This window comes from Acromyrmex echinatior, chromosome 3, assembly GCF_024713525.1.
Source record: "Acromyrmex echinatior isolate Ae372 chromosome 3, ASM2471352v2, whole genome shotgun sequence".
Lineage (NCBI taxonomy): Eukaryota > Metazoa > Arthropoda > Insecta > Hymenoptera > Formicidae > Acromyrmex > Acromyrmex echinatior.
The window spans coordinates 16747612-16767212 of NC_141854.1; the positions used below are offsets into that span (position 1 = coordinate 16747612).

The 19601-nt window shown below is 30.3% G+C and overlaps 2 protein-coding genes across 4 annotated transcripts in view; one reads left to right on the forward strand and one right to left on the reverse strand.

Annotated features, from left to right (window-relative positions):
- LOC105150848 (phospholipid phosphatase 1) overlaps positions 1-19572 on the forward strand; it is a 37445-nt gene extending 17873 nt beyond the window's left edge. For 2 of the 3 annotated variants that reach the window (XM_011064198.2, XM_011064214.2), the window contains exons 2-6: positions 1288-1444; positions 13280-13434; positions 14538-14758; positions 15376-15496; positions 16010-19572. In XM_011064198.2, coding sequence (XP_011062500.1) covers positions 1288-1444; positions 13280-13434; positions 14538-14758; positions 15376-15496; positions 16010-16396 — 1041 coding nt within the window. In that variant the 3' untranslated portion in view covers positions 16397-19572. Of the gene's footprint in view, positions 1-1287; positions 1445-10581; positions 10893-13279; positions 13435-14537; positions 14759-15375; positions 15497-16009 lie in introns of those variants that run through there. The other variant, XM_011064205.2, reaches the window with a different exon arrangement.
- The window catches only part of Snx1 (sorting nexin 1), a 55893-nt gene that overhangs the window by 22307 nt on the left and 13985 nt on the right, over positions 1-19601 (reverse strand). The window lies entirely within an intron of this gene.

A 19601-nucleotide genomic window follows, 5' to 3' on the forward strand; every position in this document is an offset into this window, starting at 1 on the left:
TAAGGCACTTACAATTGTCTAACTGGTCCTTCCATTTAATCAAATCTTAATGAATAAATTATTATATATAAAAATGCGCTATTTATGCGCTCTGAAAATCTGCAAAAAAAATTTTTGCTCTCATTTCGTTTTAGCTAAAAATTAATGTTTTACGGGAAGGAGGGGGGACTAAGACTAAGTAGGCTGTCAATCAGCCTCTTCACGTGTTAATTTTTTAAAATAAATATAAGTATTTTTTTAAAATGATGTACTTATTAAATAAGGCCCACTTATGTGATTTTTTATTATAGCTATTATTATTTGTTTGTTATGTGTGGAGTTTACGCCAGAGAATAATGATTTTCAATGTTGCTATCTTTTAAGAAGCCAAATTTGCATTCAAATTACTAAAAATTTCCAAAGATTAAAGAGTTAATTACAAACAAAATTAAACATAATTGTAATATTTGAAAGTAGAATAAATCCTAAGGAATTTTCTTTCTATGATTAATAATCATTTTAAAACTGATTTAAAAAGAAAATGTTTACTTTCTTTGTTATTTTTAATTTATTTTTTATTTTGACTTTATTAATTCATATGCATATAACAAGGCCCAATGTCAAAGTTTAATAAAATTTTTTTTCGTTTATTTACATATATTTTATATAAACAATATATTTTATTTTTGAAAGTGAATGAAATGAGGATTGGATTCTCACTTAGATTATTTCAATATCATCATAAGTAGAATTTAAAAAAAAATAAAATAAATTAGGAAGATTTTATTCGGCTCAGGTATCTTAGTATTTTGATTCGCGAATTTTAGATATCTTGTATAATAAAATATAATACGAACCATATTTTACAGAATTGTGTGTCTAATTAATATCGTTGTGTGCGTTTCGCATTGGATATCTTTTGTATCTCAAATGGTATGTGTTTGCTTTACGTACGAAATATTTGGGCGGAACATAATAACACTGTGAAGTTAAAGCTCAAAGAAAAAGAAGAATAATGATCAACCAAAAGGCGACGGTGGAAAGTGGGACGAAAACGCATACTAACACTAATACTAACTATTCACGAATATAGTGCTACGTGCCTTAGAAAAACGTGCCTAATCAGCCAAACTAGTCGCGATAGATTTTTTTCTCTCAGATTTCATTCCCTTGACAGCTTGATAAAAGAATTCTTTATCCTAGACCCTCGTCTAGGATAAAGAATTCTTTTATCAAGTCTCGTCTAGATATTTCGTATGGCCATGATTTCTCCCATTCCAATCTTTTGACAAATTTGTTTTTCCACAGAGTTCCACAGAGCAGTTGACGTGCAGTACCATAACGTTGGAGGAAGAAACAGTGAACACCAATAACGTAACAGCATCCCTTACTGTATCCGAAAAAATCATGAATGTCTGCAAAAGATTACGCTGGATATATGTAGATCTGGCTTTGGCGTTATTAAGTAAGTTTTGAGAATACTTATGTACCGCTTTTGAACTTAATCTCTATAATCTAAGTACTATTCCATTTTTTAAAGTTTGATATCAATAAATAAAAGTTTGCAATCAATAAATTCCCCAGTTTTTCTTTGAAACGTATGAGAGTTTTTGATATGTTCCAAAAAGAATGTAAAAGACAGGAGTCCGAAATGATAAAAGAGATGGTTAGGAAAATATTACAATTCAAATCAATTTTAATTGAAATAATAAAAAGTCATAATGTAATTTTCGTTAACGAAAATATAAAATTGGCTCGTTTTTTTCTTCTTGTTTTCTGATTTTAACTTTAATAATTTTTCTCGAATTTCGCTGTGCTATTTTAGATCCTTTAGGGAAGAGTAAAAATTACCTGATTACATTATAATAAAATTCTGCAAATATGATATTGATTTCACAATTTTACAAATTTGATATAATAAAAGACATCAGTGTATTATTTTTCTCGCATTTATGTCGATCTATGTAATATTTTAGTTTTCGTTTCCTATTTTTTCGATATTTTGTATTAAAATTTCATAAAGTGAGTTCGAGAATTATCCGCACGTACATGTTTGATAACTTTCAGATTTTGATACACTTTACAGTTTTGCTATAAATCTATAGCTGACAGAATTTTTCTTTCAGGAAAGATTCGCTATCGTTGTCTTTTTATCAGGTATATCCTTTCTCACGATAGAGAATTGAATTATCAAATTAAAATTTTGCGGTCACTTCCTCGATGCAAGTCACATTATCTACTCCAGTAACGCCTATGATAACCAATTTGCCGAATCTAGTATTTAAAGCCCATTTCATTGAGTGCAACATGGCTTTTATTAGCCCCATAAATATTCGTGGCGAATGTGCATGTCTTTACGCCTGATGAGAGGAAGTGTTAGCTTGTGTGTTAACTGACGCGACTGGCATTATTGCATTAGCAAGTAAACCGTGAATAGTCGGAAGTACATACCGCGCATTCTTCCTGAATAGCTAAAAATGCGAAACTTCGCGGAAACTAGCACGCTATTATAATTAATTTAATCGCTAGTATTCTCACTGACAACTATCTCGTTTTGTGAAATTGCAAAATAACTTTTTTCTTGATTGAAAACACAGCAAAAGATATCGTATACTTATATATAAACAAAGAGAAGTTGAAATAGAAAACTTAAATAAGATGTAAATGTACTAATAATACAATTTTATTATCGCTTGATGTTGTTCAACTCTATCCAAAAATTTATTTTTTTGACTGCATATATATTGAAATTCATAATGCTTTTATAAAAAATGGACAATTGGATCTATTTATCTCTCATATATTACTTATATTTTTTAAATTATTAAATATATTCAATTAATATAATTTTGTATATATCACATTAATAAGAAGAGAATTAAAGCTTTTGCATCCGTTGAGATTAACTTTCAGTCATTTCTAATCAATCGTTATTCGATACGATCAGATGAATAACAGACGTAGAAACGTGAGAATCGGATTTCAACCGAAGTACTTGTCTTTTTTTCCCCTTCGTTTTCCTTTCTGTCGCTTATGCGGTACGAGTGCAGTCTTTTGCATGGAAGCGCATTCGCCGAGGGTGAAACCACGCGTGTAATGAAGCCTGACAGGGAAACCACGAACTGTGTAATGCAATATTACGGACGAATGTTTGACTAGAATTTTTACGGGTGTGCCGCTTTGTGTAATGCAATACATTACAGGCGGGTGTTTAATTAGAATTTTTACGAGCTTGTCGCTTTAAATACCCCTGTGCATCTGTCGCGTAATTATAGCAATGAGCTGCACGATCTCGTTCTAAGCACCGTATATATGCGACATAATACAATACAAGCGTACGAATGTTATTTAATACAGAGAATTTTTCTTATATGTAGTAAGAGCATTTGAGAAGTACCATACATGATGAAAGTATAGTATCTGTTTTGAACGAGTTTGTAATCAAAGGTGGACATTTTCCTACGTACTTATTGAGATTTATTGCATTTTATTTTTATTCGTAAAACTAAAATACATCTCTCTTAACAAAATGGCAATCATGACCAATGGAAAATTGCAAAAAAGCGTCCAAAGTAAAAAAAATGAATCTTGAATAAACTTTTTTTTTTGCATTAAATGTAGATTAAATTTTCTTTCTACATATGTAGAATTATTTTAAATTAGACTTATTCAATTTTAATGATTTTAGTTTAATAAGAATCGAATTCATTTTATAAACAAGTAATAGTTAAATTTTAAATCAATGTTACTTTTGACGGTGATGACTGAATTTCGTTGTGCTCTTCTCTATCCTCGTGCCGTCTCAATCATATGTCACAGATAAAGCTCTACACAGATGTTTGCAGGAGAAAAATGAAAAGAAGAAGAAAGAGAAAAAATATATATCCCGAAGTATCAAACAGGGCTTTAACCTTTTAAACGATTACGGCGTAGCCGTGTATGTCACTAGTGGGTGTTATGTTCTCCCCCGCAACGTTTGTATCGTACAGATGTGTGCCACTCATCGCCTGTTCTTCTCTTGCTCGCACATATGCAGCGAGCGTGACACACACAGTTAGTTAGACTCAGATTAAGGAGAATTCAAGGCTAATTTGAGTTTAGGGATCGTTCTAGGGGCATAAATGTGCACGTACGACGCTGGGCTAACCGGATCATGTGGAAGTTAAAACAATGTCCGGTCCATCTTCTTGATGCTATTATACGTATCATTATTCGTGAAATCATAATTCTTTAAACATCAATCGAGCAAAGAATAATCTCTCCGAATACGTATTACGTATTATGTAAAAAAATACAATTACTTAAAATAAAGTAATAAATATAGTAAAATAATGTATTATGAAATATAAAATGTATACTTATGATCGTTAAAATATAATAATTATTGGAACAATTTGTAATAATATTGTAATAATACTTGTAGATAAAAAATTAATAAAATTGTAGTATTTTTATACTTTGGTAATTTCGAAGTTGTAGTTGATCACACAAATATACCGTGCATAATCAAATTTCTAGAAGAACATTTTCAATGGTGTATCAGTTGACGCATTATACCATTTCTTGACATAGTTACACGTTGAAATATATTAGGAATGAATCACGCTACACATTGCAATTCCTTACTTGTCTCGTCTTTCTCTCCGCCGCGATGAGACATCCCGCATCGCGAAAGTGTGACAAAGTGCACTTAATCTCCGTAATTTGCTCGTCTCGTTCGTCTTGTTGTATATGATAGCAATGTCACATGTGAACGCACGAAAAATCAAGGATTTCACGATTTTGGAAACATAAAAAAAAAACAAAATTTGATCAGGTTTTCAATCGAGTTCGTCTGCTTCTGATCGAAAATAATTTAATAAAATACACTACATGAATAAATTAAATGGATCAATATATGCTTATCATATGCAAACATATCTGGAGACACGACAGTGTTAAGCACTGGCGCGAGACATTGTCTTCGTGATAAACACATTACATTAATCTGTAAATACATATAATATAGTAAAAAATTGTTAAATCTCCGAACGAATTTAAATGTATTTATTGATAGATTTTTTAAAAAATTATAACATTACATTAAAATTATATCATTTGCTATTATATTATACCATGATAGTATAATAAAAAATTATAAATATAAATTATATGTATTTAATAGAACAATAAATAAAAATTTGCCATTGATTTATGCGAGAGTTTTAACAATTTTTTACTTATACTAACTTAAAATATATATGTATTTACAGATTAATAGGCATGTGTTTATCACGAAGACAATGTCTCGCGCCAGTGCTTAACACCGAGACACTGTCGTGTCTCCAGTTGTTTGCATATGATAAGCAGATATTGATACAGTCCATTTATTGATATTAAGTTAATTATTGATATAGTTAAGAGGATCCTAAAGCCTCCTGTTTCACGTAAGCACGTATAATTTTTATATAAGAAATACTTTTTTTCTCTTTCATCGATTCAAAAATCCTTTTTCAGGATTAAAATATATGCATTAATACGTGTCTGGCAAGTGGAGTCTATGCCGAGAATGATCAAAAATTTCAAAATTGATATATTTTTTACTATTTCTTAGTGTAACATGGCGTCTCAGCTGTCAAGTCGTGACAGCTGAGACGCCATTACACTAAGAAATAGTAAAAAATATACAAAAATATACAATTTTGAAATTTTTGATCATTCTCTTCAACATTTGCTTGATATAAAAACTTTGCAACTTGTACGTATGAAATAGTGGTTTCCACACATGTAGTTTACACGAACAACATCAAGTTCTTAGAATTAGATTTAGACGCTTCATCGCGGCGAATTTGTTATACAAAATTGACACATACGTGTGACTACGTGTATTATAGGTTGCGTGAGATATTACTGTGATAGTATAAAAAGACATGTCGATGTGCGACGTGCAGCGCGATCTCTGGTGATTTCGTCGGAGTTTGAATTTTTCTTTAGGAGCTTCTTCTTATTGACTTTTATACTCTTAACTTGATTTTTATCTTCTTATGTAACTCTAATTCATAATGTAATGCATAAATTCTGTAAAATAATAATTAATAAAAAGCCTTGGAGCTGACGCAAGTTGTACATTAAATTTAATGTACTATTTGTGTCGGCTCCAAGACTTTTTGTTGTAGTTGAATTATTAGAATATTTTACAGAATTTATGCATTATGAATTAGAGTTACATAAGAAGATAAAAAATAAGTAGTTTTAATATTAATAAACTTATGTCTCGCATAACAACTTGCATCGGCTCTTAAAGGCTTTTTATTAATAGTTGATTTACTTCACTAGGGCCTATATAATTATGAAATAATTCTAATTTTAATTATTAACGGAATTGTGAGTAATTATATCAAAATGCTATTTTTATTTAATCCTCGATAAATCAGTAACAAAAAATCTTAGGAATAATTTAATTTTTAAATAATTTTAAACTTTCATGTTAAAATTTTTTGACAATGTTTTTTGAATACGTGTATGACAGAACTACAAAGTGAAAAGAAAATTTTGTCCAACTCGTAGTTTTCTATGTGTAAAAATGATCAAACTCACAAAAATTCGAAATATATATCTAGTGATCTTTCGAGAGATTTGTAAGTTTTCAAATTTTGAAGTTCATAGCGTTTTGGTTTCAACCCAATGCCTCTTTATTTTTTATTTATTAACAATTGCATGTAATAATAATAATATGTATTTGTCGATAAGACTAATGTTTTTTATGATATACGTTGTCGATGGATCGGAACGTTGAAATTCATCATGGCACTGTGCTCTTAGCGAATCGCAAAGGATTAATCCCATTAAGATTGTTATAAAAACTTAATTACCGTTTATAAAAAAATTTTTAACTTTTAAATCTGATTATACTTATAAGAATGTACTTGATTATTTTAGGTGAAAATATAAAATGCGCAGAAAGGAAATTTTTTCCAAGAAAAAAAATGAATAAAATAATTTGTTAAATTTGTTCTTAAACAATTAAAATTATTGAGGAAAATTCTGCGAAATGTGAATAAATAAAGTTATTCAAATTCATAATTATTAATTAATGTATTCAGCTTGTCGAACTGTCACATGATTTATATGCGATTAAACACATGTAGTTATCATGCGAAAGTAATCTGCATACAATTTGGTACAAATTCTTGATAAGTATAGTGCATTTCTTTCATTCTTTAGTAACAAGTTAATAAGAAATTCTATATTACGCAAATAAAATTTAGTATTTAATTCAATACTTGAATAATTTAATACTTAATTTTTTACAAAATGCAATCATCAAAATACAATCATAGCGATAATATCTGTTTACGATTCAATGGAATGCAAATAATAATACAAATGTAATAATTTAATGCGCTTTGTAAAAAAATTGAAATTAAAAATTAGTTTAGATAAAAAGTAAAAGAGTTAGTCACAAACTAATAAACAGTGCAGCGATTATTACGTGTTATTTAATGTCATATTATGTAAAAACAGTATTTTATTTATATTGATGGTATATTGCATATGACATAAAATATTTTTATATGAATTTCTCGCAAAAACAAGTAACATGAACGATTGTAACGCTTTAAAGCGTCACAATCGCTTTTTTGACGTAAGCGAAAATCGTAATTACCACACGGTATATTCGACGCGTGAGGTAGCATATTATTTTTTTATGCCTTGCGCCACTAATTGAATTATGCACCGAACGTGCACGTTTTATCTAACGACAAAAAAAGGTTACGAGTGACACGTGGCGGACGCACTCGCGCTTGACGGAGCCAAAACTTATGAAGTTTTCCATTTGGAAAATACGTTACAAATCCATAGAGAATCGTCACTTTTCGAAGCATTTGTGAAGATTTCTTAATAATTTAATAAAAAAAAATATTGTCTTATTTTTTAAAAAAGATTATCCGTTCATTTATTCATGTTTGCGATAAAGATTTTTACACAGACATTTAAAATTATTGACAATTTTTATTTATATAATACGTATATAATCGTATATATTATATAATTATAAGATTTTTACAAACAAAATTTGTTTTGTGGATATTGTATTTACTTGTTACTTGTTATGTCAATATAATTTATAAGGATGCATCGCATATGTAAATATGTAGGTATGTATTGCACGATGCATGTGTGTGTTTGTCTAAGAAATCTAATTTAATTATTAATCTGATAAACTCTTCAGAGTTTTACTGGAACAGAGTTTTACTCTAAGATTGAAGTTATAATAATTAAAACAAATATAATTATTTATAATAATTTGAAAGACTTATTAGTATCAATATTATTAAATTGATTAATTAAATTTGTGATATTATTATTTTAGCTTCATTTAAAATTGCGTTTTAAAAAATTCATGTAAAAATATTATTAAGCACTAAGATTCAGCTTGTCGTTTGTTTGTATTATTCACATATCGGTCTAGTTTCACTTATTGTTGATTGTACTAATAATTAAATTATCCAAATTTATTGGATTCAAATACATAAACACACACATAATATTAGCTAAAAATATTTTTTTGTGTTCCAATATTATCTTTATTTAGATCGGATTGTTTCTATATCATTGTATAGCTATACTTTGCATTCCTTACTCCACAGTTACATTACTGCAGTTCTTACTGCGCTCCTGATACTCTTATACACCATCTATATGAATTTTTACGTAAAAAAGAAAGAAAAGGAGTTTGTGTAATAGTAATTTACCTCTACAATAACTTATCTATTGACGTTACACTATTATTAAGTCACTTCGCTAATACATCGTATATCATAAAAAAATCCTTTTCGCAATCTGAAATATAATCATAATGGAAATCCCTTTATTGTGCGGTGCGAAAATATCGACGTCAGAATGAGTAATCTGGTGTCACTTCCTTGTATATTTTAACGACAAATTTCCTACTTGAATCATAATTGTGATATAAGGCATTTTCACTTTTAATGGATTTCTTTATTTTTTTGGAAATTTTTGCCCTATTTATATAGAGATTTCCTGTTTATGGATTTTACAGTTGCAATAAATGTGAACAGCAAATCAATAGATGTATTATATGCCATCAATGGCTTAACAAAATTAGAGATGCATTTACGCATACATTACCTATAGTATTATTATTTAGATAATTGACCAAAACATTGTTCTTTATCAAACGACTAGATATATTATTAATATTATTCGCGTGCACGTTACGTACCAATATTCCCGAGTATCTAATATTTACGACTAGATATATTGAAATTTGATTAAATTTGATTTCATCCTGTGTATAATATAGATATTTCAATATAGAAATCAAATCCCTTGACATTTAATAATATATAAATTCGAAGAGATTTAAAATTAGCAATTTAATCATATAATGAAAATCGATTTCGTCATATAATGTACAATAAATATATACGTTTCGGTCGTATATATATTTATATAATATAATAAATAAATATAATAAATAAATTGAAAAATTGTTGCAATAAATTAACAATTTTTTTCAACTTTTTTACTATGCTGATGAAGGCTAGAAATAGCCGAAACGTATGTTTTTTTTATATGATGAAATAATTTTTTTATGACTTCATTTTAAATAATTTTTTTATTATATGATTAATATCAAATTTTTAATTAATATTAAATTTTTTAAAATTTATTAACTATATTTTACATTAAATATAGTTTATTGTATAATAATATTACCTCATGAATTACAAAGCCGATTCCTAATAGGTTCTTATCGCCTCATTTAAATTAAACATATGGAATCCAAATTATTCTTCAAATTGCTACATTATCATATTAATATATTATCTTTCTCAGGAATTTTAAATTTATACTAAATAAAAAATAATCCAATTTATAAATAAATGGACAAAACATTGTAGTTTTAAAAAATATATTAGGTGTTGGAATTAATTCGTAGCGTTTTTTAATGAAAGAATGTTATTTATTTCACATGAGCATTAAAAAATACATTAATGAAAGTACTTCCCATCACTTGTAAAACGCTACGAATTAATTCCAACACCTAATAAATAAATGAATGAATAAATGAATAATTAAATGAAAGATGAATGTATGTTAATTTAACGTATAATATAAGTATTAATTTTACTGAAGAAATATGTTTCTACAATTTATTTCTAAATTTGTTAAAGAATTACATTTTTTGTTAATTTTTACATAATATTATTTTCTAACATATTCATTTTGTGTTGAATTAACACAAAAATTTTGAACCGTCTAAAACACAAGAAATGTATAAAATTTAAAACAAATTTTCCAACTGTGTAAGATTGCAGCTTTTTTATTTCATTTTACACATTAATCTTAATTTTACATATTCATATATATATATATTAGGTGCGCAACTAAGTTCTCGCTGTTATTTTGATGGCATTTTCATTAAAATAACAGCGAGAACTTAGTTGCGCACCTAATATATATATATATACATATCGATAAATCGCAGATAAATTTAAATAAATATCTGAGACTCAGATCATTCTTTTATTTTTTTTCGCTGTTTTTTTCTTTACTCTAAAGGATAAAAATTTTTTATAGTACGTGCAATTGAAAAACAATCTCTATTGCGCATGCGCATTAAATCGCGTAATAGTAACGTGACGTGCGAGTTCCTCGTGGTGGTCAGATATCAGAACATTCATTGAGTGTCGGACGAGCAAGCCAGTGTATCGCAGTGTTGTTGAAACATTTTCTTCCTTTCACACACGAGATGCACAATCGTTCGCTTTCCCAAAGACAATGCACCGTCGCGAAGAAAAATCCTCCTATCGTGAATGAGAACAGAAGAGGTGAAAAAGTTATCGAGAAACAGAAGACGTCATGTAGATCAATCAAATGGTCTTGTCGCAATCACTTGATTGTTGGTATGTAGAAAAAACTGTGGTATCTGATGTGTATACATAGAAGATAAAATACTCATACTACGCGTGTTATTTGATTATAATTTTTCGATCGTTAATTATAATTGTTTAAGATTTTGAAATGCACTGACAATATTAAAAATCTATAGTGTCATCTATGTATATCTATATGTAACGTGGACTACAGACTTTCAATATAGTCTGTATATCGAAAAATGTCAATTTTGTATATAACTTGGAAAGACGTGGAGTTCTTCAAATAAGAGTTTGGACATCGTTCAGACATTTTTGATTGGTCCACTATTTTTAAGTTAGTTTTCTGCTTAAAATGGAATGAGATAGATATATATATCTTGGCAAATCGCTTGGAATGAAGAAATTCTGTTTTGAATGAAAAATTTCTCATAAATTCATACATATTAACATACATTAAAAGCTGCTTTATCGCAGCTGTATAAATTAAAGTATCTATATAAATTAAAGTATCTAAATGCAGATATAATTAACTTTGATAATGAAATAATATAAGTATATTTTGTTGATAATATCGTTATTAGGTACGTAATGAGTATTTAAAATATTTATGTATTATTATAGTATATACATAAAAATTTATATAAATACAAAATCTTATGCTTGACTTTGATAATTTCATATGTAGAATAATGTCTTTTAGTATGTACTATTTTAGTAATGCAAGTGATCAAATTCGGTATATTTTATTTTATATCTCGCATACGTTAGAATTAGATAGATACTTCATTCTACTTTAATTAAGCGTTTCGTTCATCATATTCAAGATGATGTTGAAATTATTTTTTTATTTAAAAAACTTTAGAAAACAAAATTTACATCGTATCAATGTCGAAATGCAGAAAAATGTTTTTGATCTACGGAAATTCGAAACGGCGTGATATTGACCGCAATTATTTTACCACTCCAGGAATTTTGTTTACTTTACACAATTAGGCAACTCATTCCATATCTTACAAGATAGATTGATTTATGAAGAACCGCATTTATGTTGTTTCATTAGCGAGTTTGAGTTATTTGATCAAAACACAATCATTATACAAATAAGACAAGTAACAGTCATTATAAAAATATAAACATGCACTGAAATGTTTCATTACAAATGATTAATTTTTAAACTTTAAGAGTGTTAAAAAGACGCGATAAATTTCAAATTTCTTTTTTTCGTAATTGTTAACGTAATTTGATTTCTTCATAATTTTTCTTCGTAATTGTCTTTACCAATTTGCGCTTAAAATTGCGTAAGGAAATCTTTTGATAATGCATATTTAATCGCAATTTTTTAAACATGTAGACTTTGGATATATTTATGATAATTTTATTATAATATATTGTAATCACACACATACACACATTTGATATTCACATAACATGTATAAGTTATTAATATTCTATTCGTGATTAGATTAAATTGCAAATTAATTTTTATATAGAAATAATAGTTTTAGTTATTATATATATTTTATTATAGGACATTCAAATTGATTGCTGGAATATATAAATTTTTTGTAATATTGCTTGAATTTTCCTTGAATATAATTATGGTCCAACAAAATTCAGATCTATAGCTAATTAAAAGAATCCTAAAGCGAAGCTCGAACTTCGACGAAAGTCACCAGAGGTCGCGCCGCACATCGACATGTTTTTATATACTACCACATCAATATCTTACGCAACCTATGATACACGCAGTCGAACATTCGTATCAATTTTTTACATTCGTATAACAAATTCGTCGCGATGAAGCGTCTAAAGCGTCTAACACATAACGCTTAGTGCATAAGCGAATCAACTAATCAGAATCCTTCCTTTTTTCCCATTCCATTGAAAAGAAGAATTTTGATTGGTTGATTCTCTTATGCATTATGTATTATGTATTATGCAAGAGTCTGTGCTACGTCTAATTCTAAGAACTCGACGTTGTTTGTCGTGTAAACTACGTGTTTGGGAACCACTATTTCATACGTACAGGTTGCAAAGCATTCATTTCAAGCAAATGTTATCATGATTTGACAACTGAGACGTCATGTTTCACTAAGAAATGGTAAAATATATATCAATTTTGAAATTTTTGATCGTTCTAGGCATAGACTCCACTTCCCAGGCACGTATTAATGCATATACTTTAATCCTGGAAAAGGATTTTCGAATCGGTGAAAGAGAAAGAAAGTATTTGTTATACAAAAATTACATTTTTTAATCGGTAAAACAGGAGGCTTTATTTCAGCAAAATTTCGTTCCTTCCGTATAAGTATTTTTGAAAATATTGTATTGCGAAATTGTTTATTAATCTTCGTGAGAAGATCAATGAATTATTGTCTATCTATTTTAATTTGTGATTATTTATTGCATTTTAGTGATCACACTCTTGGCGCTCTTGGAATTCCTCGTGCAACCGTACCAGCAGATCGGTTTCTTTTGCAATGACCCGAAGATCTCGTTCAAATTCACGGGCGACACAATCTCTGCAGGTGTAATCATAAGCTTCAGTGTCGCCGTGCCTTTACTAGTGGTAAATACTTCTATTTCACATATTCTTGATTCTTCTAATCTTACACTAAATTTATGAAAAAAATGGTTATTAAAGCTTCATATTATACGAAAGATATTTTGAGTTGAACGTATTTTATTACAATATTAACTTAAATCAGATGTTAACTTATTTATATTTTTTTTATTATAGTCAGAAATACAGTACATCAATCTCTACAAGATCAACGACTGTATACAGGATATTCCTTATTATTCTAAAAGATTTTAAAAGATGTTTTCTCATATTAATTCCAGACGAAAATTTTATATGACCGAAATGACCTACAATTAGTTTCAAAGATACAAAATGAAAACTGAAGAAAAAAATTTCGAATATCATTCGAGCTATTTTGATGAAGTGTTAAACATACACAAAGTTTCATCAAAGTAATTTTGGAAAAAAAAATAATCTTTTAAATTTTTTGAAAAACGGATTTTTTTTCAATTTTGATACTTTATATCTTTGATAAACCGTTTTGGACATATATAATCAATATAAAGTTTCTGTCTTGAGTTAAAATGTGAGGAATTGTCACTTCAAATTTTTGAGAGTCATCCTATATATAGTCAGCAACTGATCAGCAAAAAGATTGCAATACTTCTTTTAATGGCTTTCGGAATGCAGCTTGCTCACCGAGCGATTAGTTCTTATTCATGGATCCACAAACATAAGAATCGCTCGATGAATAAATTTCATTGCGAAATAAAAAAAAAATAAAATTGTTGCAACCTTTCTGTGACTGGCTGTACATATGTAATTCTTTTTTTTTTTGAGATATTAAAGTGAGTAACGCTCATAAATTTTGAATTTATTTCTTGTTTGAAACTGAAAAATTTGATGCGACAATCCAGTAAAATCATAACATGTAAGGTGAGATATTATAATAATAAGAAAAAAGAACGAGGGATATCAATACATTTTGACGATCTCTTCGAGTGGCAGTGTGAAAAAAAATTTACTTCAACATGTGAAGAAAAGAAGATTCATTAATCTTTTTTTTCTCGATTCGGCTTTATTGAAATGAGAGCAGCAGGAAGCGTCGAGAGTCACATGTCGTAAAGATCCTTTTTGGTCGATTTCAGATATGGATCGCGGAATACCTCTACTATTCTGCCGACAGTTACGAGAGCGCATCGTATTACGGCACCCGGAGTAAACTAATCTGGCGCTGGTACGGACATTACACTGCGGGGATTTTAACGCTTACACTCCTTTGCGAAACTATGAAATTCATGATCGGTGAGCCGCGGCCACACTTTCTCGACACGTGCAAACCGCGCGAGGCGGCCAACTGCACCAATGAGTAAGCACCGACCTCTTCTTTCTTTGTCCCGGTTGGCTTACTACTTAGGCGCAAACCGGTCGACTTTTATGTCGTCGACATGTAGGTAGCCCGGTAAGCGAATGACGTATTCGTGGGTTTGTATACTATATGGATTCCGGTAAAGAAACGAAGGGAGATACGCATGCCAAGCACCTACGTATAATTGCGTAGGTTCTCAGCAATGCTGAGAGATAAAACACAAAGAACGGACTTGTTATTTATGTTCTTATCGCAAGATGAATCGTTATGCACTTTTTTACATCCTTCCTTTATATCAGAATTTTATGTAAAAAAAGAGTTGTTAACTGTAGGAGATATATTTATCAATTTATCGCGAGGAAACATAAAGCTACGTACGGTCGGTTATATAGAGTTCTATAATACGTTCTACTTTGTTGATACCTGGTCTTGTATCCTCGCGGTAAAATAAAATATTCATTTGTCCATATTATTATTTAAGTAAAATCATAACGATAACAACTATATTGGAATTTTGCTTAGAATATTTCAAAATATTTGCTTTAAATTTTATCAATCTGTGTCTAATGTGACTAGAAAATAACAAAAGCAGTGACGTTCTCGTATTTTCTTTGTAGATACATCATTTCTTACACGTGCACGAATACCGAGGTTTCCGCCTGGTCCATCAACGATTCCAACAAATCCTTTCCCTCCGGTCATGCCGCTCTCTCCGTCTACACGAGCATCTTCTTGGTGGTAAGAAAATTCTCTTTTACAACATAAAAACTTGACAAACTATTTTTTATAATATAAAATTGGGAAAGAAAATAGAACATCCCACCAGTTTATCTGTAAAGTTCAGCAGCTTGTTGGCAATATAGAGAACTGCGATATCAGCATCGAGTACTTCCGGTCTAATATCGATAGTCAGTATCTAAGCGACGGGAAAGAAATTCGCAAAAAAAATCTACCGGCGGCATATCGATTTTCACGGACCCACGAGACAGATAGATAAATATGAGAAAGTCGCGAAATAAATTCTCGAAAATACATAACTCATTTCAAAATAAGAAAAAAAAACCGGAGAATTTTTGTCAAAGTATATTACGCATTTGTTCCTCTCGCGTTCTTTTCTTGCCATCGGATAAAAATATTGTCAAAATAATTAGAAAATAGGAATTATCGTGAAAGTACATAATATGAGAGTTCCGTTTGTTCGTTTTGTAAAAACGATAAAAACGTGTTCGTCTTTTGTCGCATCGTACACAGTGGTACCTACAGAACCGTATGCCGAATCGGATGTTGTTTCTGAAACCATGGCTGCAGTGCCTGGCGAGCATGTGGGCCGTTACGTGCTCGATAACCAGAGTGGGCGACAACCGGCACCATTGGTGGGACGTTCTCATCGGCGACGTCCTCGGGCTTCTATTCGGCCTGTTCGTCGTAATATTATCGTGCCGGCACTTCTGTCTCGAGCGTACCGCCGCCAATGCCTCCAACGCTGCGACGTACGCCCTTAACGAGTCTCTGGAGAACGGCCAGATCGGAGGCCAGATCTGCTACAACAAGCAGCGCAAGCATAACGTGCTGCTCAATCCTAACGTCGACATCTCGGAGATCCGAGAAATGAAGGACATCGGACGAATCCTGGAGTAAATAAACGCATTCGTATGACGAGGGGATGATTTCAAGGGTGGAGATGAGGACACAGGGAAACACATAGAATCGCGATGATTGAATCATTCGTTTCGGAAAAAAATCGAACCACTCGTTCGTTCTAAAAATAACGATAGAATATTTTCGTTGTACCTGATCTGTTGTTAAGTAATAATAATGTAAACTCTTTTTTTGGTATATAATAATTGTAACATGTAAAGAAATAGAAATGTAAAGTAATAGAAGGATGCACACTAACGGGTGCAGTATCAATAATGATTCCACTTTTAAATCTTCTGTGACAGATATTAGAATTCAAATAGATTATTCGATTTTATCTTTACATACACATGAAGATAAAACCTAAAACGAAATAGGAATATTAAGAAAAAAACACAATAATAATATTAGTAATACCAGTAATATTAATATAAAAATAACTATTAGTTTATTAGACAATGATAATAGAGTAACACTTACAATTAGAATTAACCTAATGCTGTACATATACATATATAAAATATGAACATATACGTATATATGCGTACGTATCTCTGAGTAAATATATTCTGTACAGAAGAAGTAGATGGGTAAGGAAAATAAGTAATAATAGAGGTGAACATAGATATAAAGTAAGGAAGAACACGAAATGATAATGAAGTAGATGTATATCAACTGAAATGAGAAATGATACATTGAGAAACAGCTGATTTAAAGAGAGAGGAGGACAACCAAAAGAGGATAACGAATTAAAATATTTTACTGCTGTATAAGTAAACGCGCTAGGAAGCGCGTTCGTGTAACAAACAGCTGCGTAGCGGCTATTAATAAAGGAGCGATAACAGAAGTTAATGACAGAGCGGCTTCGTACAATTGTATCGATGCACATGCTCTTCGCGATTTCCTAAGAAATAAGGATTTTGGAAAAACGTCCTTTTTTTCCGAGACGATTGATTCGATCAGGAAATGTGTTTAACGTACGAGTTTAGTGGTGGTTTCCCTCGTAGCAAAGATCGAGTGCCGGAACGCACAAGATTTATTTTCGTATTAACAAATAAATTGCTCAGTACGAAATAGTCGAACGTTTTACATTCTACTGGGAGGGGAGGGAGAAGAAATTGCACATATCGGAGTCACGGACGCATCGATCGGCGAGGTTCTCGCAGGTGCGAAGTGACGGCTTAGGGTTGGAACGGTCGCGCTAGGTATGTAAATGCGAGTGATCTACACGGAACTGCCTACCGACTTGCACCGATCCAATACATAATGTAAGAAACTCGCGGGGCTTACAAATATCGAGTCAATTAATCGTACAGGATGATAATCCAACGAGGGAAATGATTTAGTAATCGTTCACCCGAGATATTTAATCTCGTCCCAGATGCCGATTTCTCTCGACGTCTCAAATGCTCCGCTCGGTCTTATCAGTAATTTACACTTACGCTCCCGCAGTTGATTACATTATTTAAGAAACGTAGCTTTATCCTTCTGATGCACTTTGAACGCAGACAGAAACGCGAGGGCAAATCGCGTGTGCAATTTTTCATGCACATGTACAATATTGTAACGTAGCGAAAATCCAGTTGCTTTAATTTATATTATGTAACACAATAATTTTTGAACGAAAATGAAAATTGAATAGAGTTAAAAGATTGAATCAGTCGAAATAATTTGGGGAATAAGTCTCGTTTAGACGAAAATTTTAATTTATTCACATAATATTATATAATTTAATGATATTTTCCTAGATATAATTTATTCACATTCCATACGCAGCATATATCTTTACTGTGAGAAAATATTCTTCAATCTTTTTTTTTTTTTTATTTATTTATTTTTTTTTTTTTTTTTTTATTTACACGCGAACGAGAGGGATGGGAAGAATAACACAGTGAGATTTATACATTATTATTACAAAAGAAGTGCCTTTACGGATGTGCTCGGAAACGAGCGTGTATTATAAACAGTAGTATTATTTACAGTCATGTAATATAATTCTATCGCCTCGTGTTTTATCATCTTCAGATGAACCTAGAGGTGAACGTTAATACGTCGCTAATGGAGCGATTTTTTTTTTTAAATCGCGCACAGGACGACTTTCACATCGGCCTTTTAATCGATGAAAAGCCATTAGATAAAAGTAATACGTGTCCTTCGGTAAATTTCATGTACTCGAATACTTTCGCAATGTTATTGAACAGCGTTTGTACGTAAGGAACGCAGTGTTTGTCCGTCCAAGTTATGGACCGTAAATACACAAGTAGTGTTTATATATTACAATGCAGTCACGCGGTAGATGATAGTAAGTTATGCGAAATTAAAGTGATTACATCGTACACGAATGCGCTTCAACGCTGCCGATTGTTATTCTTACGGTATATGCCTCTATATCTATCTACCTAAGAAGCATGTTATTTAATGCACCTGCTGATTTCTGTAATCGCGAACGCGGGATTTATACATATATCGTAGGAGGTATCGTATATTTTTAAAAACGCGAACGCAATGTCAGTCGTAAGAGACTTCGGAATTGTAATTACTATATGTAATTTAATTAGCCTATATGTCGACCTTCCGTATGATGTGTACACATGATGTGTACGTTATAAATGTATGCTATATATAAAAATTCTTTTATTCAAGATTATTTTTTAAAGAAGCCAGTCATAAGACGGTATCATTTTTATGATACCGCAATCATGAAATATTAAATTATATAAAACGTACATGTATATTTCTCCATTATGTTAACTAATCCAAGAATTTTAAAATGAAAATATTTTATACACAAAAAGATCATATACAAGTATTAATTAATACATTTTTAACAATTTTTAGGTAAATTTATTATTTTTTAAATTAATTTACTATTTTATATACAGATTAATAATTTATTCCTCCCTATCATAGAATATTTGATAATTTATCTTTTGTATCTTTATCTCAATCTCTCTGAGATTTTTATATAAATCATATACGTAATTTTAAATTTAAATAAATTTAAATTTAATGATATAAATTGTTTGTGGAAAGAGCACGTTTTTTTTTATCACGTCATGCAACTCACGAAATGTATGATCTGGTTCGGAGAATTTCTGTTGTCTTAATATCTTTTACAAAATAGAATGTAACTTCGTTTGTCATAAGAAAATAAAATGCAAGGATTAAAAATAAAATGTTTCTTTTTCCCTCCCGATCGAATTCT